General features: G+C 32.0%; 1 protein-coding gene across 2 annotated transcripts in view; it reads left to right on the top strand.

Annotated features, from left to right (window-relative positions):
- The first annotated feature begins 6,594 nt into the window (after positions 1–6,594).
- LOC127712338 (very low-density lipoprotein receptor-like) overlaps positions 6,595–25,411 on the top strand; it is a 34,080-nt gene continuing 15,263 nt past the window's right edge. For both annotated transcript variants that reach the window (XR_007987043.1, XM_052218708.1), the window contains exons 1-2: positions 6,595–6,678; positions 11,566–11,650. Coding sequence is in view for 1 of the 2 variants with exons in the window: in XM_052218708.1 (XP_052074668.1) it covers positions 11,584–11,650 (67 nt within the window). In the remaining variant the exon portion in view is untranslated. The remainder of the gene's footprint in view (positions 6,679–11,565; positions 11,651–25,411) is intronic.

Raw genomic sequence — 25,411 nt, 5'->3', positions numbered from 1 at the left:
TAACTACATTATTGTTAATGAACATACTCTTAGTATTATATGAACACATATACCCACATATACTATGTACAGTTGTGCCCTCTAAATCTGAAACGCTTTTTACAAGAATATAATAAAGAGTATACACATTCCGATTTGATATACACGCGATTGTTGTAATACAAATATAACATGTTTTTTTTTTTTGGTGTCATAACAAGAACAAATCTGAATTATTTCTCCCAACATTCTTTCACAGACTCAATTAACGGGTAAGATAACTACAAATGCACAAGGAAAGGTGGGAAGGAACGCTACAAATTCTGATTAAAATTGCATACACTTAAGTTCAATCAGAGAGAAACAGGGAAGTAATGCCAGCAAACGATCAAGACTTCCCGGTGTATTACTTTGTATAAATCCTTATTTTTTCCAGGAACTTCTATAAATGGACTTTTTGGGAATGTGTCAATTCATTGTTTTAAAGCAATGTATGTTCTAAAAAAAATTAATTTCTGGGTCTTCAAATATTGAATAGGTTATATTTTCAAAAGTTGAAGAAATCTTAAATAAAATATAAGTGATTCATGATAACTGATAACGTCATTTGGATTGAAATATTTGATACGTTGTTTAAATGTCTAGAAGGAATTTTACACCCTTATTTCGTATGAATTATTTTAATAAAAGTTTAATATAGTATAAAATGCAATATAATGACCGGGATCTTCATATAAATGGATATCATTGCACTTTTATTAGGTAAATGTTATACTATATGTGGATTTACATGAACTATAGATAACGATAGAAAACGATTCATTTATTTAGGTTTTCCACTTTAAATTAATAATTTTTGAATTTAAAAAGAAATGATAATGGCTTGCATATTTAACATTCTGTACCAACAATCAAACGAACAAAATGAAAGAAAAAGTTCATTCTAAGGTCCCTCGTGAAAAATAATATTACAATCGCATTTTGTTACATTTCAACCTTTAACACTTGTGCGTTGATATACATGTTATTAGGTTTCTTCCGGCTCGCATAACTTGTTTTATGTATCAACATACATCTGAAAGCATTAATATATATTCAAAGCAAATGTTATTATGCCCATTGTCTTAAACAAAATACGTGAGCGTAATTCATATTCAGTAAGGATTAAAAAATTGTACTATGTTTTGCTTCATTTCGGGGACTAAATAAATTGTATTAAGATACTTGGTCCCTTAAAACCAGAATAACATAGTGTGGTGATAATACTGATCGCGTCTTTCCAATTGGACGCGAATAAAGACAACGTCGATACAATGCATTCATTTTAATATTTTCAAATCTTTTAATAATGTCTGATTATATGATAACGGAGAATGTAACGATAATATATAAAAGAGAGGTGGAACATACCTAAGTGACATTGAAACTCATAAATCCGTGACAAACTGACAACGCCATGGCAAAAAACAAAATATGACCAAAACACAAACAACATAGACTACTTAAGACTAAACAACACGAACCTCACCAACAATCAGGTGTGTTTGCATAGTGTGATTAGCTTCATATGTGGCACCCGTTTTGTTGCTCTGGTAAGTTCAAACTCGGTGATAAGTCTATTTAAGTGATGTTACAGTTAAGGAAAACAGAATGGAATTGTAGTGACGATACTTGACACATATCCATATATTATGAAAACAAAAACAATTTATGGAGAAGATTACTGGATAATGTTTATACACTATTAAGGGAAAGAGGAAAAGAGAGTTAAAAACGAATATTTTTGTTAGTCTTAAAGGTACATTTAGTATGTATAGCTAAGTATGTGTTCCGGTTGCTTATAAGGCAACTATTCTTAAAGTTCAAAGGACAACGATGTGAACAGTTATAGGTAACCTTACGGATTAAACTATGAGAAAAATCAATCCCATATAGTATGCTATAAAAGGTGATGGTGTGACAAAATACAAAATATTCCAAAAGAAAAAAAAAACTAATGTCTTGATTTATACTACACCAATTGATTAATAAAAACAATTAAGATAGACAGCAACAAAAGACAACAACTGAATTACAGGTTCCTAGCTTGAAACAGTCACATAGAGAATGTGGTGATGTTAAACATAGTTGTGAGATCTCAACGGTCCTCTTACCTGGGACAGTGGAGTAAAAAGACAACATAATAACAAACTGTCGAATCAGTTGGAAAGAATTTGCCTCCTCAGATAGGTACCAAGCAGAAACAGATATTCTCTTTGAATAAAAGGTGACAGTCAGTAACCAATGACAATCACATGATTACAATTTCCAGGATTGGGACAGTCACTTTAAGAGTGTTACGGGGTGAAACATGGTTGTAAACGCTTAACCCTGCTTGAACATTGACAGGAGAGTAACAAAATTACATAGTACCAAACAATTGTAAACATAAGTTGAAAAGGGCTTGAATCAGCAAATTGATATTGAGTTTGCTTGCAGTAGCTGTTAACATTGTTAGTTGGGCTATAGTTTTTATAGTTTTGTGTGAACATATGTTTTTTTAAACTGTTGTGTTGTTATAATAGAGTAAAGTTGGTTGTTACTGAATCTATTTGTTTTCTTCTACTTTGTTAATCCACTGATAAAGGTAAAAAAAAGGGGAGGATTTACAACAATAAATAACAGTAACGAAGCCTTTTAGAGTTTTTTGTCATACATTCATGGGTTTCTTTTTTAACGACATTATATATTTATTCACCAAATATGCTTGTTACATTGTTACTTCAAGAGTCCATGCTCTTCTTGATGTATCCTGTAATATTCCACCGATTACTCAGGCTAGTAATCAGCTGTTGAAATATATGTATATACACATTTCTTGAAATACAATTATACAAAAGTTTTATGCATTATGTTTTTATCTATTCAATTGTTTATACTTCTTCTTAGTGACCTTAGTAATGGATTTAATTTCATTGTTCTGTTTTCGTTATATCTTTTAATGTATTCTCGAACAAAAATTTGATAAACATTTACATTTGTCAATTTCTTATTAGATACATAATATGATTTGTATATAGAAAAACCTAAAATTGTTAGGAAATAATTCTGACCAAAATAATTTTTGTCAAAAATCTTATATCCAAAGACTAATTGCTTTAACGATACGTTAAAATTTAAATTTGATTTTCTCATTAACTCATGAATACTTTTCAAAAAATTTCCTAAAAATCGACAAGGAATAAAAAAGTGGTTATACTCTTCTTTTTCGTTACATATATTACATAGACCGTCGTTCTTCTGTTTCCATTTAAATAATAAGTGTTTTGTTGGTAATATGAATTGAAAAAGTTTCCATCTATATATTTTTAACTTATTCTCTTCAAGGTTCTCATTGATTTGTAAAATACGCATCCATTTGCTAACACCAATTGAGGGTTCCGTTTTATCTTAACAAATTGACTTGTATAATATGTTTGTAGAAAAACTTGAAGCCTCAATGTAATTACCGTTCCAGATCAATTTATGTCTAGGAATATTTACAATACTCTTAATATAACTTTCAGACTTTAACATCTGAAGCCACTCTTTTGGGATGGCTTTTTCAAAATATTTTTTTTCTGCTATCCATTATTCTTACAGTCTAATTTTTGAAAAATAAAATGTTGAGATATATCACCAGTGTCATCTATAATATCATTGACAAATATCAAGTACTCTTTATCCAATTTGAAAAATAATGGGGTTTTTTTTCAAAATTAATCAGTTTGTTTCCCCGAATTACCTGTTTTTTATTTCTGTGAAATTGGTAGGTTTTATTCGTCTGTCCACTACCTGAAATTACCCAACGTTTAAATACTTCTCTATAAAATTCAGGGATGTGCTTGATATAATCTAGAATTTTCTTCTCTTCAAAATTCATCTTAAAAATCAACCAATTTATACCAACCACACAGATATTTTAAAGGAATCAACTTCCAGTTTGAAATACCGTTACTAATGAGTTTACTAATCCCAGATGTATTTATAGCAGTTACTTTCTATATCTTTTTATATTTCTCTGGAACTATACAGGCATCTGCCAAAAACGTAAAAAGTGGTAAAACTAATGTTTTTATAATAAGTATTTTCCCGTTTAAAGTTAAATTACGTTTCTCCCATAAATGAAATAATCTATCCATTTTCTCAATCTTATTCTCCCAGTTTAATTTTTCACATTCTTCCCTGTTATGATCAAAATATATTCCTAATGCCTTAACTGGTTTATTTGTCCAATTAATCCCGGCTACCTTATCTTTACTATTTTTCAGTTTTCCTGTCATTTACCCTCTGTTTTATTTTTATTCAAAATTAACCCAGAAAATGATCCAAAAATTTCTATTTCGTTCATTGCAGCTTTAATTTCTTTCTTATTATTGAGAAATAAAGTCGTATCATCAGCTAATTGAGAAATTTTAAAGCTATGATTTTTATTATCTAGTTTAACTGCAAACCCTTTGATATCTTTGTTTTTTTGAATTCTTTAAGCCATGATCTCCACAGATAAAACGAAAAGGAGAGCTGATATGGGACACCCTTGCCTTATTCCTCTTGAATTTTAAAAATTTTCTGAAATCCATCCATTATTAATAACACAAGTTTGTAATGTTTTTACCCAGTTTATAAATGATACGTTAAATCCAAAATGTTTCAAAGTGATTAACATAAAATCCAATTCCAATGAATCAAAAGCTTTATTAAAATCTACAAAAACGATTGCCCCCCTCAATCGTTTATGCGTCCGCATAATCAATAATGTCTTGAATCTGTCTCAAATTAAAATCAATAAATCTGTTTTCAATATACCCTGTTTGATCTTCATTAATAATTTTTGGTAGTATCTTCTTTAAGCGTTGTGCTAGGACAAAAGACAATAATTTTAAATCTACATTTAGTAAAGCAATTGTCCTATAATTATCCTACAATAAATGATCCCCCTTTTTAAACAATAATGTCAAAATACTAGTGCGTGTGAGTGCGATAAACTGTCTTTTTGATTACCCTTATTTAAAACCTTGACTAAAAAATATTTTATTTTTTGCCAAAACATCTGATAAAATTCGACTGTAAGACCATCTAGCCCTGGTGCTTTATTTAATTTCATTGCATTTATAGCTATAGTATATTCTTCTATTGTTACTTCTCCGTCACAAACTGATTTGTCAACATTATTTGAATGAACTTCTAATTCAGTTTTATTCATGGGTTTGTTGTTTTTTTTTTCTTAATAAGGAGATAATCACCACAGATGGAGAAGTTGGTGATGATGGTAAATTATTGAACGTTCTTATTGAATTCATTAACAAAAACTGTTTTCAGATATGGGCGATTTAGATTGATATAGATTTGACATTGTATAGATATTTTTATATTGATGAAGACAGTATGCTGAGTTATTTGTATCGTTTATTGCTGCCTCATTGACATATACACCACATCTCGTTTAATTCATAACAAATCACAAAATTCGATTTTTTTAATGTTTGAATAAAGTTCAAAAATCAATATATTTAAATCGTCAAAAAAAGAAAACTTTACATTTTGCATTTTACTTTTAGGAAAGATCTCGCTGATTCTATATAAAACATTATAGTTGAAAACACTGCTGAGCATTGTTGGAGGTCATTTTATCATTATGAGTTGAGTAAATACATTCCTACGTTATCAGATAAAATCCAACGATAAAATTATTTGCATTCAAGTATTTGAATTTTAATAATATATTCTTTTCAATACTTATACAGTAACTTTGTTGTCAAGCCGTTACAGTTTGTAATAAATTCTAGTAATCTTTAATTTAAATCACTTATTTATGTTTTTAGAATCCTCGTGAATGTGTTGTCAGGTTAACAAATACACTTGAAAAATTAAAGTAACTGAAGAATCCACTTTATTTGAACTTTGGAGATAGTTGTCTCATTGGCATTCATACCTCATCTCCTTATTTATGTTATTTCTATATTGACTTGGAAATTAAAAAATAATTTAATAATACCAAAAAATCTTTATTTTTGTAGCCTTTAAATTCGGATTTTCTACGCCAAATAAAAATTCATCAATTTCATCAAGTATAAAAGCATGAACCCATGTATTGTCAAAATGTATTTCGGTCAACATTCGTGATTCGCCTAGTAGAGAGAAAAAACAATTATAATATATAAACAAATCTGAACTGTGTAGTGATATTGGTTATCTTCCTATTTTTGATAATTAGACGAGATTTACTAATGAACTCATTATTAAAACCATCTGTGCTGTTTTGAAGGGCAGACGACCATACAATAAAGACGGTAAAGCCATGAAATTGTCAAATGAATATCCAGAGAGTTTCATTGACTTTTATTGAAGTTTACTTGTTTAAAACAAAACCTATTATATCTGTTCTAATTCTATAGATTATTTGAAACGAGAAGTGCCAAACTGTGAATGGTTCAAATTTATCTGATTGAAAGTAGTAAGCATTAGTCTATTCCAAAACTACCCAGTGTTAAGTATATTGCCACAGTTTTATATTTAATACTGATTCAATTTTGTTCCCCATAAAAAAAATATTTTAAACCAGGTAGAGTGTCGTATTACTTGGAAATTCCATCACAATAAATGTAAAACCCACTTTCCTTTTTAATGTATCACTATATCTACATTATTGTATAAAAGCAGTGTATATTAAAATATTATAAGGTAAGAACTTAATTTATTGATTTTTTTATGATAATGAAAATGTTTTTTATATTGATTACTGTAACACTGTAATGGCGCAAGTTTCGTATAATCAAAGAGTGGATACAAAAAAATGTACAAAGTGTATCAAGGAGTGATGGGTATTCCGGACTACACATTACAATGAATCATAGAAGTCATATATGAGATGAATATGGTTTGCAACAATAGAAAAGTGTACTTGTAATGTGTCAATTTCAACATCGACCCACGTGAGGAATACCAAATGGTTTTAACAGGGACTATCAATGAAATACATTTATTTTTTTTTTAATAAGAAAAGATATTTGATAAACGTCGATGAGACAACATAACAAAACAAATAAAAGTATTGTATTAAATTTGATGTTTCAAAACAACCAAAGGCAGTGATACCAACTAACAGCCAGTTTTGGTTCCTGACTTTGATTATGGATGATCACGATTGAAATGACAACAGGCATAAACAGAGATTTAACTTAGGCTGTCAATTTCTAAGGGAAGTTGACCTTAATGGTTTTGGGGTTTCTATTTTTGTGGCCCATTTTGGCTTTTATGCACACTGGTATATTGCTTATGACTATTTGGTGACATGTCTTTTTGTTATTTTTTTTCTGTTGTTGGTTGTCTGTTCTATTTACGTATACCCAATACTATAAAAATGTGTGATATCCGTGTGCACAACTCGCGTGTCAATAATTATTATACTTATAGATGTAAAAGGATACAAACTAAAATGAAAAAAATAGCGTTCCTCACTTTTCCAAAGTTCCCCGCCGATGCAATTTCTTTATCTGTCCAAAGGTAAGCAATGAATATATATATATTTTTGATAAACTTCCCACATGAAATGTAGGCAGTTTATCGCATACAATGCTATTTTCCATGTACAGATATTTCCTAGGGGCATATCTGTTAGTTTAAAAAGAACAATTAATTTTGACTAAATGTAATATTGAATATGTCGATATAATGTAACATTTTATTCATGCATAAGTGAACCAGGTTAAGAGATTAAAGGTTTAAAACATAATACCATATTAGGTGGCTATCGTATTTCTATCCTCACCCCATTTGAATTTAATGTCTTTTCACAATAGGTATGTGTTAATAGTTTATATGTTTATGAATTGCAACAATTACATATTTGAACATTTTTAAATAAACTGTTGTGTTGTAAATTTGTATTCATCAAAACTATTTAAAACACGTTTTGTTTATGTTTGTTGGTTTGTGTGTAGTTTCGTTTTACAAGCGGTACATGTCAAGCTCTGATGATACTTTTCGACATACAGATACTATACAATCGATAACGTTTTAAGCCTCTACATTGTCATGTACATATATTCCATTCTAGATAAGCGTACAATGTCACTGTTTTTTATATCCATTCAAAGTTATGATTTGTTGGGTTGGTAATTATTACATGTCTCCTGAATATTGCAACACATACTGACTGCACTAATATCATGTTAAATGTATTATCCAGACAAGACATAAATTAACGCGACATTATTTTACCGATGTTTACCTCTGCTTGGGCAGTTTTTTATGTAAGGCGAACACTTCGAATAATGGAGTCCATACTGTGTGAACGAGTGTAACGTCTTAACTGATTTGATTTTTTTTGGTGTTTTAACGCCACTTTTAAGCACCGCTTTTGGGCTATTTCGTGGCGGCCAGTTTTTATTGGTGGAGGAAGCCGAAGTGCCCGGAGAAAACCACGACCTTCGATAGGAAAACTGACAATCCTAGTCAATTAAGATTGAAGTCGAGTGCACCCGCACGAGCGGGGTTCGAACTAACAACCTCAGTGTTGACTGGCTAGTGATTACAGTAGTAACTACTTAGACCACCCGGCCACCGAGGCCCCACGTCTTAACTGAGATATGCAAGCGCTATACCATTGAGCGGAGGTATGTTACTGCGATGAAATGGGGAGTTGTCAAGTGGAAAAGTGAATTCATTACGTTTGTTATAGATTCTAGCTGCAAGTCATCCATCTGTGTTAAAATTGAAAAAAATCAAGCTATACAGCAGACCTTCTTCTTACAGCAGTATCCTTAATCACAGATTCATTAAGATAATTGAGATGGTAACATTATGTTAAATATGGGTTATCGAGTGACAGAATATCTTTATATCTGAAAGTGAAATGTAAGAACTTTGCTAGATGTTTTTCTTTTTGTCTTTGATAATTTTCTGTGTAAATTCTGATTTATATGAGTACAAAAGCAAGTAAGCCAGTAGTGGTGCTCAATTAGTACCATTGGAATATCGACTGTCTGTTGAAATATTAAACCACCAAACTCAAATATATGTTGCTGAGAAAAAGTCAATAATGTTGATGTATTTGTTGTATGAATCAGTGTGGTTCTACACAAAGTAATATGTTCTTGAACCTTACCAGGGAATTGGTATTTACGTTTCCTAAGCTCTGTTAAATAAGACGATGTAGTCGATCTTGCAATTGAATATAGGGAATAGCAGTATAAAGAGAAGAAATTTCAAAAGTTTTGATATTAATGCAATATAGTGATTGAAGATTTTGGAGTAAGTCTTTTACAATTATTAAGAATCAACGTCTGATTGACACCGCTGGTTCAATATACATCCTCACCTTCTGAAGGCCATCTTTTACTGAAGAAAGAATTGTGGTAAAACTTTAGAACCCTGTTTAGTCGAACATCTATATATCGTTCTTTATAAGGATTTTTGTTAAGTTTAAGTATCCAGTAAGAAAATGGGAGATATTCATCGTCCTCCTTGAGGTAATTCTAAAGGAGAGAAGGAGGAATTTGTAATTATCTAAACTCTCCTCGTTCGTAAGGGGTGTACAGTTGTGCTATGAATTCCAAGTTCTTTAATGAGATATTCCAAATTATGGTTTTTACGTATAAAAACAAAATTGTTTGGAGCTTTGTCTGCTGAAACAACAACATAATTTTGTGAAGATAGAATAAAGCATCAACAATTTTGGACATTTTGAGAGTTTCGTCTACGTCATCAGTGACTCTCGAATAAAAAAAGGCTAAAATAAGCGGTCCTGAACAAAAGTTTCGAACTGATCTCTTTTGTAGAGTTTCAATCTGACTTCTCAGTTATGAGCTTGACGAGTTTTTAAAACAGTAAGTCGATGTTTTTGTTAGCAATCGTTTCGTCCATGGGGTTGGCACAAGTTTAGTAGTCAACACTTGGACTGACAAGAAAGATAATGTATACGGTAATTTTTCTTTAAATTAACTGTAATTTAATATGATTTAAAAAAGCATTCGAAACACTAAGGCAAATAAATGATTCTGGTGAGTCATATAAACATGAAACAAAATGTTAATCCTGGTATCTATGATGAGTTTATTAAGTAATTCTAATGCCATTTTGAAATGCTTGAATCCACAAATGTTCAATTACTACAATATAATCGAATATAAAACAATACCTACCTCAAAAAAGGCGTTTTTATTTAATATTATCCAAATATGAATGTAATAACCTTTCTATTTGATAGTTTCCATTCGCATGAAGTCATGTTTAACTGTAACGTTTTTGTGCCAAAATCATTGATGAAGTTTCAATTTTATTTTATTTTGAATTTGAACATTTTTTTCGAGCTTTAACGGATCGTTTCTTTTTTTAATGCATTGGAATTAGAATACAGTACTATAGTTGATGAGTTACCGCCGTCAGTTTGAATTTGACGGTCGAATCTGTTTTACTGGTTCCTTTTCGCGCCAGTAAATAAAACTGCATTTGCAAGAGTCAAATGCCAAATTGAACTGTTCTTCCTTACGTGAAAAATCTTGTTTCTTGATGAAAGGAGTGTCAGAATTATAATCATTTATTAATTTAAAATCATTATTTTCTGTTTAATGAAAAATAAGAATTGAAAACAGATTTGTAAATGTTACCAATATTACAGAAAATCACTTCAACAACCAACACCAGAATCTTTATTGATTATATATAGATTAGAATATTTCCGAGGAAGATACGACCCTTCAAATAATAATATGGATATCTTAAACTGCATGGCATATACGAACTTGGACGTTACGATCATTCTGCCAAAATTTTAATTAAAATAACTACCTGGAAACTGAGACAATCATGAATTTATACATTTTAGATTATAATCATTATTTTTAATCCCACATTTCACAAAGAAAAGGGAATAACAATTGGTAGATTATTATACTATCAACTGTTGTTGATTGGTTTTATTGCATTCAGAGAGGTGACAATCTTCAAGTTTATCATTGGTGTCAAATATATCTTGAACTAAAATAATTATCTTAGCCGAATCTATTTGAAAAAGATAAACAAGAAATCATTTTTGTCATGCGCATTCTTCTTGATACAGTGACTATTATCGCTTTACTAGGGATATTGACAACATTGCGATTGAAAATATCTGTGTAGACAGCCAGTGTCATAGTATGACAAATGTTATGGAGTAAGCGGTTAAATGTTTAACATTTAAACCATTTCATTGTGTTGACATTCCATGTTGTGTTTGTATCAAAGATTTAACGTCCACACTCAAATTGACTGTCACTACAAAAATCTAGATCCCGCAGATACCTTTTTTGGTAAAACTTATCAAGCTAGTCAAACATGTAATTGTGGCTTTATATAAGACTGAACAGACTGAAGATAACATACATTTAAAGTTAATTTACTTCATTTGATATCTTTCTTATATATACAGTCAGCTGTGGCATTATAGAAAAAGGTCAACAACATTAATACATTTCAGTTGTTTGTCGATTAACCCTGATCATTCAAAAAATAAATTTTGTGCTCAAATTTGTTGTATTGTATATGATAAAGTAGTTTATTTAATGTATAGAGCATTTCTTATTTTTATAGCAATTACAAGGAGAAAAAATGAACACTATTTCAACCACGGTGAGAATTATTTTCCTGATTTTCTTCATTACGAAATGTGCAGAAGGTAATTTAGTTTCTTATTTAATTAATAAGCTCTCATTCTTAACGCAATGACACTGTAATGATTTTCCTCGTTTCTAATTCAACCGAAATATGCATCCAATATTTGGCTCTAGACCATTAGCAAACACAAACATCCATATATCTTGTACTTTTGAACTAATTTCTTTTGTTCCATACATCAAAAATCTACTGAAAGCAATGCTTTAAATTAGGTTTTTGTTACAACGTACATCGTTGTGGAATAAAAGTTATAGCGGATCGACGACTAACTAGAGGTAAAGGGTGAGGGTTTATATCTCACAAAACATGTTTAATCCCGCCGCATTTTTGCACCTGTCCCAAGTCAGGAACCTCTGGCCTTTGTTAGTTTTGTATGTTGTTTTTTTTTTTTTAATTTTGGCTCATCTATATGTTTCTGAGTTTAGTGTGACGTCCATTCGCAATGAACAAGTATACATTATTGTTTATGGGCCAGCTGAAGTCCGCCTCTGGGTGCGGGATTTTCTCGCGGTGTTGAAGACCCATTGGTGGCTTTGGGCTGCTTTCTGCTCTTTGGTCGGGTTGTTGTCCCCATTTCCATTTTCAATTTTATTGAATAATACACACAAAATGGGGATTCGTTTTTAAAACCCAATTTGATTTGAATTGACTGTTTACAATAATTCGAACGGATTTAACTTTTGCCTTCCGTTGTCATAAAGATATTCAGGATTGTCAGATTATTGATGATATATCCGTAGATTTTGACGGATACGTAATCTATGTGATCTTCAAGTTATATACTTATTGAACCCTTGATATCTATAATATCAATAGATAAGTTGGGAATAGAAATATGGTCACTCTTGGACTTTTTCTGTTAGTTAAACCCAAAGTAGGGCGTCTGATTGGCTGAGCAGGATGCATAAGCAAGCAGTCACTTCCGGTCATAGTTGGGACGTTAAATCGGATACCTCGTATAAAGAGAGTGCCACGCCTTTTGCACGCAACAAACGCTTGCAACGACTATTTAAGGATGTCCGTATGTGGCCTGTTGTTAGGCCAAATTTCTGTAACTTTCCAATATACCCTCATTTTCCAGTGCCAGTCCAAATTTCCCCGACCTTCATTACCGACGTCCTCTTTTATAAGACCTACCTATTGTATTTATTATCATTTATTCTCGCCCTGACCATACATGAAATATTTGCCACCTGACGTTAAGCAACCAACAATTAATCAATCCATCAATAAAAAGATGAGGTTTTAGATCTGCTTCCCTCTCCTGTGATGTATGTCACTTCGTCCGAGAGGATATGCAGTTATAAGTAATTTTATATAGGAAAGTTCCCATATCTTAATTCACTTTTCAAATTGTCTTTTTTCTATTCGTTTCATTATTAATATTGTCTAAAGGTATATATTTGAAAACTTAACTTTAATATTGTGTTTTTGGATGATAATACACTTACAAAACATTTAAACTAGATATCTGCATGATCTGATACAGATGATTTGTGTGCATTTTAACACAGCACACCGAGATTCGTTGATGCACTTATACTGAACATATATAAAGGCTCTAACTTCATGATATCAAATAAACTGGTCTTGTAGTTTTTAGTAGGCGATGCAACGTCAGTTCGAAAAGAAAGCAAATACGTTTCCCGTTGACAAGATAATTAACTATTGTATTTTTTAGCATTGCATCGATACATGTTCCGATATCGGATTTTGAAGATGAGAAGATTTGTAATAAACGTCGCATATTATAAACTCAGTTCGCTCGTTATTTTTTCTCTGTTTTATTGTTTAAAATTATAATATCTGAACCTGTCAAGGCTTACTGTTGGGTTTGCTAACAAATTTCCTTTATTGTTATGTACGTAGATGAGAATAAGACTGTGACATACTAATATATCTTTTGTTTTATTCAACAAAAAAATCCAAATTTTTTATTATAATATATAAGTGTAACATGAGGTAAATATACAATAATAAACACGAATTATAGTACAATAAACAGTTGATAAAGAATATATACAAAATATTATACATATCACAATAAGTTATTTAGGTTTCTAATAAAAGATGCCACCTGTCTATATAATTTAACATTGCAATAAGATAACATGACTGCTAATTTCTGTTTACTTGGATACTTCGTATAATAAATAGGAATCAATTTTTCTCTAATATTAACCAGTTGCGGAGACTTACATACAAAAAGATAGTGAAATTCGTCTCCTATATTTCTTTACATAAATTACATTTTCGGTCCTCCGCAGGAATATTATGCCAACGCCCAGTTTCAATGGGAATTTTTAAGTAAGATGTTCTTAATTTTGTCATCCAGATTCTTGCGTTTTCCGGCATCTTTATTAAATAATTTTCAAAACTAAATCGTTCTTTAAAACTTGAATAAAATACACCACGGGAAGAAAATTGAACATCTTGATGCCATTTTCAATATATTGGTCTTGTAAAACCTGTTTTAAAAGATCTCTATAGTCAAAACTATCTTGATTGACAAATACATATCCCAATCCTGTATCTTTAAATATTGATTCAATAAAATTCAACCATTTGAAGAACTGACTGCTATTTTGCTTTAAACAAAGTAATATTCTACATATTATCACATAATTTTTCACCATGCAATATTTTTCTTCAAAATGATATCATTCTTATTTACTTTTTATGGAAATCTGCCTAATTCTTCATAGACCATTTAATTAGGTGTTGTAGACCTTATTTTAAAAATCCGTTTTCAAAAACCTAAGTGCCTCCAAATCTCACAACCATATAATAAAATAGGCTCTACCATGGCATCCAAATATTGAGCTGTAGCTGTATTGCACAAGCTGTTAACAATTTCTCCATTGACACAGCAATCTCAGTACAGGTCTCCGTCACCTTAGTACCAGAGATTAATTTCACAAAAAATCGTAAGTGTCAGATCACACCTTAGACAAGTCTTAAGCCAAAATCCAATTTCACAAAAAAACTTGTGACAAAACTTAAAACCAACTTTGATAGTGCAAATACGGGGATAGGACTTGGTTACCTCAAGATTGTCCTCTCATCTAATTTTTCTTATATTTTCACAAAAGTCTTGTTAAAGTTCACCGTTGCATTTTATGTTTATGTTATATTGAATATGACCAATTTTGAGGTACCACAAAAACTGTCGAAAACCCTAGTAGGAATATATTATTGTGTGTTTTTGCACATGTTCTCATAAGGAATACCCATGACTATAAGAATCTATATGAGAAACATATTTTAAAGTAAATCTGAAATGTTATTGTAATACTTTTAGCTTGAATGTGAATAAATCGTTTAAACTATTGAATAAGTCGAAAATTCTGGCCAGTTCAGATAACATATTTGTTTTTCAAACTTTGCCAGAAAAAAAAGTTATCATTTAATTCCTGAAAAAAAATGCTGAAACAAATTTTGTTAATTAACCTTGAAAAACTCAAATTTTATTTGAAATTTACCAAATTTTAACACAATTTGCCTTTCAGACATATGAAAAAAGAAAATTTTTAGGAAAAATTATTTTTTTTTATCAAAACCGTTTACCGTCTCTTTTTCGATTATTTTTGTGTGTTTAAATGAAAATCTAAGGTCACAACAATAACTGTAGTCGAGTTTATATGAACATAAGTAATATTCAGTATAGGACGATTACCCTTTGGTCGAATTTTAATGTCTACATTAAAATACGTACATGTAATTCTAGTTTCCCTCCCCTAGACTACGATATCAGACGAGCAGACGCTTAAATTGGATGTTTTAACAGTCTGTTACTATAAGTAGGATGACCAGTGTCCTGAAAGTCCTCTTGTTACCGAGTTTAAATTAACGGAATAACACAGGGCTAATTTTTAATTATCAAGAAACTAAGGTTTCAACTCCCTCAGGCAAAGTTGACTTTAGATGAATTTAGCTATTTATTTTAGGTATTTTTGTCATAAAGCTCTTCGACGGTTTCGGTACTTATACATCCTCGGATTTCAAATGTTTGGCTTTGAGCGTTCCTAATGAAAGTAAATCCAGAAAAGCGCTTCGGACGCATGATGTCATTAAACGTGTTGTTTTCAATTTTTTACATCACTGGGTCGATACCTCTGATGGTGGACTATCATTCCCCGAGGGTATCATCAGCTCAGTAGTCAGTACTTCGGTACTGACATGATTTAACAAACTTTTTTAAAATTGTCCGTTTTAAATTTTAAAATTATTAAGAAACTAAGGTTTCAACTCCCTCAGGCAAAGTTGACTTTAGATGAATTTGGCTATTTATTTTAGGTATTTTTGTCATATAGCTCTTCAACGGTTTCGGTAATTATACATCCTCGGATTTCAAATGTTTGGCTTTGAGCGTTCCTGATGAAGGTAAATCCAGAAAAGCGGTTAGGACGCATGGAATCATTAAACGTGTTGTTTTCAATTTTTTGTTGCAAATTATAGGAAAATCATTATATTTTAGAATCATGATTGTCGTCGTAAGTTCCCGTGGTCACGATTTTCTAAATTTCGTGTTTTTACAGGGTACCCCCAAATACCGTATTGTACGAGGAATCTTTAACATGAAAAATAAAAGTATTGCGTTCCTTGTTGGTGGATAAAATAGTCCTTATAATATAGTTTATATATTAAACATATCATGTAACGGAGGCGTAAAGTACTTTAGTTATTTTAGAGTAAGTATTTCAGCATTTTAGTAAGACTAAAATTTTACCCGAAATTTACCTCATTTTCATCGAAAGTAAAATTATAACTTGTTTCATCACGATATATTTTACTCAGATTAAAGCAAATAGACACAGTGTATGTGTGTGCAAATTTCATGTGTGAAATAAGAGTCGTTTTAAAGAAATTAGCAATTGAAAACACAAAATTAGTCAACATTTTGGCATTGATTAACACGAATCATCTCGTGCCATTAATCATTGCGTTTCTTACACTATTAGGTCATTAACAAGGACAGTTGTCACTAAATACATTTCTAATGTTTGCTTGATGTGTGGTTGATTTATTTGTTTGGAATAGCCAGCTAACTTTGTAGATTGTTATGTTTTCGGGGGAATATGTTTTGTGTCTGTTTTTCAAAATATTTTGTTGGAATAGATAATTTTGTTTTAATTGTAGTATAAGAATCAAATCGGTCGGTTTCGTTTCACACCCAGAATATTGCACATCAAGTTTATGTTATGGTCTTGTATCATGTTTTCGACCTAAATACCCCTCTGTGTGAACGACAACACAAATGTACCACCGTTCGTGCTAAAAATTATACACCAGCAGACACAACTGCAATAATTTCAAAGCTGAATTGGCAGTAGGTTTGTCCGAGCAAACCACTGAAGCCAATGACCTATATGTGCCAAACATTCATGTTCAATCTATCTACTATTTTTCAAAATTTGAATGTTTTGGTTTTTTTCCTGTGAATATAGTACAGTTTAAAAAAAGATCGATAGTTTAAAATTATATGAAGAACTATAAAAGGCCCGGACAAGACAAGGCGGCAGGAAATGTTTTTCCGGATTGACCATTTTTTTTCATCTGTTGCTACTCATACTTTTTTTTCCGGTTTTGCTGAGCGAAAATTTATTATCGCTTTTGTACACATTTATAATCTTAACTATCCTGCATTTCATGTTGCAGAGTATTCATTTTCATTCTGTCGTGTTAAAAGTCATTTATTCTCAGTTCATACCAGGCCAAGTTATTCATTTTCAGAATCTCCTTCCCTCCCCTTTCGAAATCAAGTGGTCTTCCCATTACTGAAAACCAATAAATGGACGTCGTCAATAGTCTAAGAAAAGTATGATCAGAAACACCCTTACCGTAAAAACTAGGATTCTACTGGTACAGCATGTTTAACTAACTGACTGAATTATGTCGAAAGTCGGTATTTGAGTGATTGTCATTTGTTCATGTCTGTCATATTTTTTTTCTTTTGTAAATTGTTTTGTTATAAATTATGCCGTTAGTTTTCTCAAATGAATATCAGATTTTTCATATCGGGGCTTTTTATAGCCGACCATACGGTATGAGTTTTTCTCATTGTTGAAGGCCGTATGATTGCCTATAATTGCTTACTTCCACTTCATTTGAACTTTGATAGACAGTTGTCACATTGGCATACCACGTCTTCTTATTTTTATATTATACAACAAGTATTACATAAAAGCTAATTAAAGGACGTCATCAATAGCTTGAGAAAAGTATGAGCATTAACATCATTACAGTAAAAACTAGGATTCTGCTGGTACAGCATGTTTTACTAACTGACTGAAAATATCGAAAGTCTTAGAGAAAAGGATTATACAATTTATATGCCTGTCCCAAGTCAGGAGTGGTTGTCGTAGGTTCATGTCTGTCATATTTGTTTTGGTAAATTGTTTTGTTATAAATTAGGCCGTTAGTTTTCTCAAAAGAAATGTTTCAAATCTTTCATATCGGTGCCTTTTATAGCCAACGAAATGGTTTTTTCTCATTGTTGAAGGCCGTACGGTTGCCTATAATTGCGTACTTCCACATCTCCCTTTTTTGTTTATTACACAACAGGTACTACATACAATTAACATTATCAGTGTTTCATGTAAATCAGGTAAGGTCAGAGGAACTCTGCAACAAAAACATGAACACCTTGCTACCATTCTATCTACCAGATATATTTGACCCACTACTTATAGTATCTGATATACGGGCTTGACCACTGAAACTTAACCTCGCTCATAGATCCATGAAATGAGGTCGATTTTAGGTGAAATATGTCTGACGGACATGTAGACCTTACAAGGATACCATATATTATGACCAAATACAGTTATCCTAGAACTCATGATAAATGAGACATTCACATGACGAAAAACACCTATGCAGTTTTTTTTACAGTCACTTAACCATGAAAGGACAATGGTTATATGACAGACGGGAACTTCGTAACACAATGGATCTATATACAAAGTATGAATCATCTAATTTCTCTACCCGCTGAAATATAAAGCTGACCACTGTAGACGACGACATCACTATTTCGATAAGGCTAGTTCTCCTTTTTCCAATGATATAAAATACAGCATTGTGTTATTCCGTTAACCCAAATCGATCAAATTCGTTGACTGGGCACCGTACTGTTCAGATCATATCTTACAGAATATTGCCGTTTGAATTGGAAAATTAAAGACATACAATTAAGTACAGCCTATCAACCAATCAACCAACTAAATCCTTATATCTTCATCATGCAATCTTGTTTTGTCCTATTCAGTTTTCCCAGCCCTTTCAAGATTTTATCTAGATGATGTCAAGAGTCATCCCAAACACTCCTCAGTACATAGTTTTTTTTTATCAAAAGCATTTCGTATATGACTGTTAATTTTCTAACTTTTCAGCTTTTGATTTTTGAATCTTGAAAAACAATCGTCTTCTTGATTTAATGCTAAGTGGAGTCAAGCTGGTCCAGTTTTTTTAGATGTTCCTGTATCATTCTTATTGGCATCGTTACCAATGAACAACTAAGAGAGTTGTTAGCCAAAAGACCAAAATATAGAATTCCCCAGCCCATCAACTGGAAAAAGAACTTCATGTTACTGATGGATGCAGTTGAGGACTATGCTAGAAAATGGGTAAAGTGCAAACCAGACAAACCAGAACTGGACACTTTGTCTGAATGGATCAAAGCTATTCGATCATGCATTTAGAAGCGCATTCAGAAACTACGATGTACTATCAGCACAAGGGTTTCTAATCTATTCAAGAACCCGGAGGTTGTGGATGCTTTATCCTCTTTGCATGACAAATATGTCGTTGTTCCAGCAGATAAAGCCTCCAATAATATTGTCATCCTATGTAAAATCCATTAATTGCAATGTCTCACAAAAGAGCTTGGAATAAACAGCACAACTGTTAATCCTACATATTCTTTAACATGGAGTACAAAGGATGAAATTTTACAAAATCACAAATATGTCCTTCTTTCTTTTGGTATTAATATAAAAGAAAACGAAGAAAATCTACCGTCATTATAAGGATACAAAAACCTCATAAAACTCCGTAAAAAGAACGATACAGAGCTGGATCGTCAAGATGTTTGACTAAACATTTTTCTTAAGTGCTGACTACTATTCATTCTACAGTAAAAGATGGCGTTCAAAATTTATTGTGATGAGATATATTCAACCAGTTGTGTTAATCAGATGTGGATTCTCAAAAGTTCTAAAGATCTACTGCTAAATCTAAGATCACAATCTCTGCAATTTTGCAGCAACATTAAAACCTTTCATTTTTCTACGCTTTACACTACTATTCTCCATGCTCAATTGAAAGATCGACTTCACCATCTCATTAAACAGAGCTTTTTCTATAAAAAGGGGAATCGTAGATATAAATTTCTTGTTTTGGGTTATAATCATTTTTATTTTGTGAAGAACCAAACTATTCTACCAGAAAATATACTGAAGATGAAATTTTTAAAATGCTGGACTTTTGATCAACAATATATTTGTTAAGTTTAGAGGATTGATATTTCAACAGACAGACGGTATTCCGATGGGTACTAATTGTGCACCCCTACTGGCCGATCTGTTTTATACTCATATGAAGCAGAATTCATTCAGAACCTTCTAAAACACAAAAAGAAAAAGCACCTTGCGAAACTCTTTAATTTTACTTTCAGATATATTGATGATGTCCTATCACTGAATAACCCATATTTCAGCCAGTTTTTACATCTCATATATCCCATTGAACTTAAAATTAGGGATACTACTGATACTAGAAGGACTGCTTCATACCTTGATCTTTTCCTCAATATTGACACAGATGGACGACTTCACACTAAAATCTCTGACAAACGGGACGATTTCAACTTCCCAATTATCAATTTCCCATTTCTCAGCAGTAACACACCCTCTGCCCCATCGTATGGTGTTTACATATCTCAATTGATACGTTAAGCTTGTGCATGTTCACACTATACAGACGTCATATACAGGAGTGTGCTCCTTACGCAGAAACTACTCCAACAGAGTTATGAGGAGGATAGATTAAAAATGACACTCCGTAAATTTTAAGGACACCATCACGAATTGGTTGATCTATACGATGTGTCTGTGTCTAAACTAACTAACGACATTTTTACCACGTCTTAGAGTGTGGTTTACGATATACGTCGTCTGGTCTTTTAAGTACCGAACGTGACGAAGAAAAACCGACTTGGTTAGAAAATATAATTAATCACACCATTACTAACACAATTATATATTAATATTCTTGTAATTGTTAAAAAATACACCAAATAACACCATTACAAACTTAATGCCGATTTTATATTCAATTTTTAGAAAGTTACTTGTGACGTCACTTTTTGTGGCGTTGATACATTCGTGTGACGCAATGTTCATAATTCTATTATGCTGTATTTGTGTACTGTCGTAAATTAATTTTAGGTGTTCGTTGTTATTTTGTGGTTTACATGTCGAAATGTACTATTATATTATTTATTTATGTTTTTCTCTGTCCTGAGTGTTCTTGCATTTATTTGTACTGTATTCCTGTCACGTAATGTTGTCATTTTAACCGTATATTTAACATTGCCATATAAGCGGGAGGTTTGGCTAGCCATGAAACTAGGTTCAACCCACCATTTTTTCTTAAAATGTCCTGTACCAAGTCAAGAATATGGCAGTTGTTATTAAATAGTTCGTTTCTATGTATGTTGCATCGGCGTTTGTTTTTATTGCACTTCAGTGTTTCTGTTGTTCCGTTGTTTTCCTCTTATAGTTGATGTGTTTCCCTCGGTTTTAGTTTGTAACCCGGATTTGTTTTCTCTCAATCGATTTATGACTTTTGAACAGCGGTATACTACTGTTGCCTTTATTTATAACAAAATGTGAACAAATCAGATGTTTGATCGCTGTTGCAATTACTGCTAGGTTAAAACGCACAAATGACTTCTAATACATTTGTAAGAGTTGTCTCCCATATCCCAGGTCAACCACCTTACGAGTGCCTCTACCCACACTAAAGTGTCCAAGAATCACTAACGACCACGATGATCTTAAGTATGTACAAAACGGTTGCAGCATTGCAAAATTTATTCTTGAAACGCCAATTCCGTAGATACAGAATATTTAGATACGTACGAATCCCCTTGATATGTACACAGATGTCGAGATGATAAAACGCTACCGTTTTCCATGGGACACAGTGTTTGAACTGATACGCCGCGTTTCGCCAATCATAGAGAGACCGACTGGACGGTCAATATCAGTATATACCAGCACGCAGGTACAGTATTTAATGTAATAAAATAAACATGACAAATGTATAACTGTCTGCACTCTACTTAAAAAAATAAAAATAAAATAAAACATGACACCGACTTCTACCGGAAATTACTTAGTACATACACGCGGCGTCCCAAGTACACTTTGTGCATTCTTTGGTCATAGTTCAGTATGTAGTGTTGCAAGTGAAATTGAATTGTCACGAGAAAAATTGATTTTTCATGATGATTTTTGTCATCACAAATCTTATTTTGACCTGAAGTTGAGATTTAACATTTTGCTTACAACAAAATATTTCGTATGCCTACCCCTGGTCCAAATTGCGTGCAGTTCAAATTATTTATCTGACACTTTTGTAGGTTATTTTGAAGGAGGTTATAATTATCTATGATCATCCATTTATATATAAACTCTAGATCTGCCGCATAACTCACATTAGCGAGATACCGTCTGGTATTACGAGAATGGGAATATTTCAACATACACCGAGAGATCCAAACAGTATAGGATAATAATTTTAAAACGTGCCAAAGGTACGTAAACGGGGTCATGTTTTAGAGCACTGATCCCTTTTTATCCCCTCGGCAAACGAATTTGGCGTTTGGATATAGCGTTTGGTACGTTCGTCCTTCCATTAGTCACACTCTAAATCTAGGGTATTATATATCACAAAGTAATGAAACTTCATCATTGGATAGGTCTTGGGTAGTAAAGCACAACCATACCATAATAGGATCACCTTGACCTCATATTTTACGCTTACGTGACTTGAGTTAAGTTTTCGGTTTATCTCCATATCTAGGGTATCATGTATACCATAGGAAGGAAACTTTATCTGTAGATGCGCCTTGTCTTTTCTGACTGCTTGTTTTTTTTTTTTTATTAATTTCGTATAGTAAACTAGATCTGCCATGTGTTATGTTGTACATTTCGTATATTTTAAAAAGGGGATGTTTTGAATTCTGACTATTTACTTGATTTGAAAAATTGCAATCCACAGTTACAAGTTTATAATAAAATATTATATCTGTACATACTCTTATGCAACTTATTTCCACTTTCATTAAAAGACCACTAGCACACAGGCACTTGTCTCATGGCTGAACCTACTATCCACACTAACATATTGAACCTACTATGGTTCTCCATTTGTAGTGAAGTATGAGTTTTGCTAATTATTGAAGGCTTTACAGCAAGCGTAAAAGAAGAGAAATCAAAGCGCTGTTATACTTTTATGTAAAAATATGTGTATGGTTTTGTCTCATGTACATTTATTTCTATTTTCCTTTGTATATTCATAATACGAAATACCTAAGCACTAGCACTGAGGAGAGTGAACTCATAATAGCTGCATAACATAAATTGTTTTTTGTTTTCTCATTATTCTTATGTATTTCATGGTTTGTTTTGTATTTTGATTCCTTTAACATATTATAGTACAAGAAACAGTGCATTAATTAATGAATAAATAAGTAATTGTACTTTTTCATTAGAATGAAGGGTATTTCATCTTTTAAACTTATTTCGCCATGCTGTTAGATGGGCAATTGAAAAAAAAGTACCAGCACTGAGTTAGATCAATATATAAGGACCAATCGGTAATGTTTGGTGTAAATCCATTAGATGTTTTTGACTATTAGATTCAAATATGTTGCTTGCTAAAATATTTACCACAATAATTTTCTAAACATAGGTTTTGAAAACATTAAGATTTCTGGCAAAAAGGGATTATCAGTCAGAAACATCTGACCAACCCATCTTGCTCCAGAAATATACACCAGACATGTGCAGTTATCAACATCACAGTTAAAAGCATACACTTTCATGTACAGCAAGACCTAAGAGAGATCAATAAAGGCAACAGTAGTATACCGGTGTTCAAAAGTCATAAATCGATCGAAGGAAAACAAATCCGGGTTACAAACTAAAGACGAGGGAAACACATCAACTATAAGTGGAAAACAAAGGAACAACAGGAACACTGAAGTGCAACAGAAACAAACGCCAAAATACATAGAAACGAACTACTTGATAACAACTGTCATATTCCTGACTAGGTACAGACATTTTAAAGAAAAAATGGTGATTGAACCTGGTTTTATGGCTAGCCAAACCGCTTTATGACAATGTTAAAAAATATCGCTAAAATGACAACACTACGTGACGGAAATACAGGACAACACACACAAGAACATTCATCACAGAGAAACGCACAAACAAATAATATAATAGTCGACACAACATGCAAACCGCAGAACAACAACGAACATATTCCATCAACGACAAACACCACAGGATATCACAAACAATGACGCGCTTACGTAGCTAACATGCAATATCGAACTTTATACAATTATTTTCACAATACTCGTCCAAACAATTTTCATGACAATGATGGTAAAAGATAAAAGAGGTATTTTTTGGAATCGCTGCATTTACTAACGTCATATGAGTTTTTGATGGAATCCTAATGCCGATACAAAGATTAAGCAGAGAAGAAGAGCCGAATTATGTAATTAGGGTTGATTTGGAAAAAAACAACATGGTCCAAAAAATAGTTAAAAAATGGGAAGGAAATGTGAGCATGGGAGAATATTGGTTTATTTATTTGAATTCTTTAAATGAATCGAGTTAATACACCTTAATGAACAATGTCCTTAATATTTACATTGAATGCTCAATATAGAATAAATCATAACCCCGTACATTTTTCATATATTTTGTATTATGGCATACTATTAGTGATAATATGTAAAAGTTATAGGGAAAATAATACAATAAAATTTATTGTATAATTTTCTATTCTGCTATCAGTGGTCATACTGACCTAGCAACGGGGGTTCATTTACACTAAATAATTGCACTTTAGTAATTGAACGTGATATTACCTCTTACATGAATATTTATATACCAAAATATGTACATGTATATGAACTAATAGCAAGAATAACATTTTTCCAAATAAGAACTCAAAGGGTAATTATTTTTTACAATTGAACTATTTATTCTGGGATTACATTTATAATTTCAGCATTTGACAGTGAATTGAAGATATTATGGAGTTCGTTTGCCACCTTTTCTGTAACTCTGTAACTACAGCATATGTTACTAACAATAAAAGTTGCTGTCTTCTGTATTCTTCTATCTTCTGATGTTTGTCTTCTTCCATTTTCCAAAACTTCTTGTGGAGTTCTTGATCATCTTCAATGATAATACAATATAGGTTTGGCTAGCCATAAAAGCAGGTTCAACCCACCATGTCTTCCTAAAATGTCCTGTACCAAGTCAGGAATATGGCAGTTGTTATGACATAGTCCGTTTATATGTATGTTGGCGTTTGTTTTTGTTGCAGTTCAGTGTTTCTGTTGTTCCGTTTTGTTTGCTCTTATAGTTGATGTGTTTCCCTCAGTTTTTGATTTGTGACCTGGATTTGTTTCAGTTAAATCGATTTATAACTATTGAACAGCGTTTAT

This window comes from Mytilus californianus, unplaced genomic scaffold (genome assembly GCF_021869535.1).
Source record: "Mytilus californianus isolate M0D057914Y unplaced genomic scaffold, xbMytCali1.0.p SCAF_8, whole genome shotgun sequence".
In the NCBI taxonomy this organism is placed as follows: Eukaryota; Metazoa; Mollusca; class Bivalvia; order Mytilida; family Mytilidae; genus Mytilus; species Mytilus californianus.
Note: the sequence above shows the minus strand (reverse complement) of the source record. Positions and strands in the feature narration are given on the sequence as shown.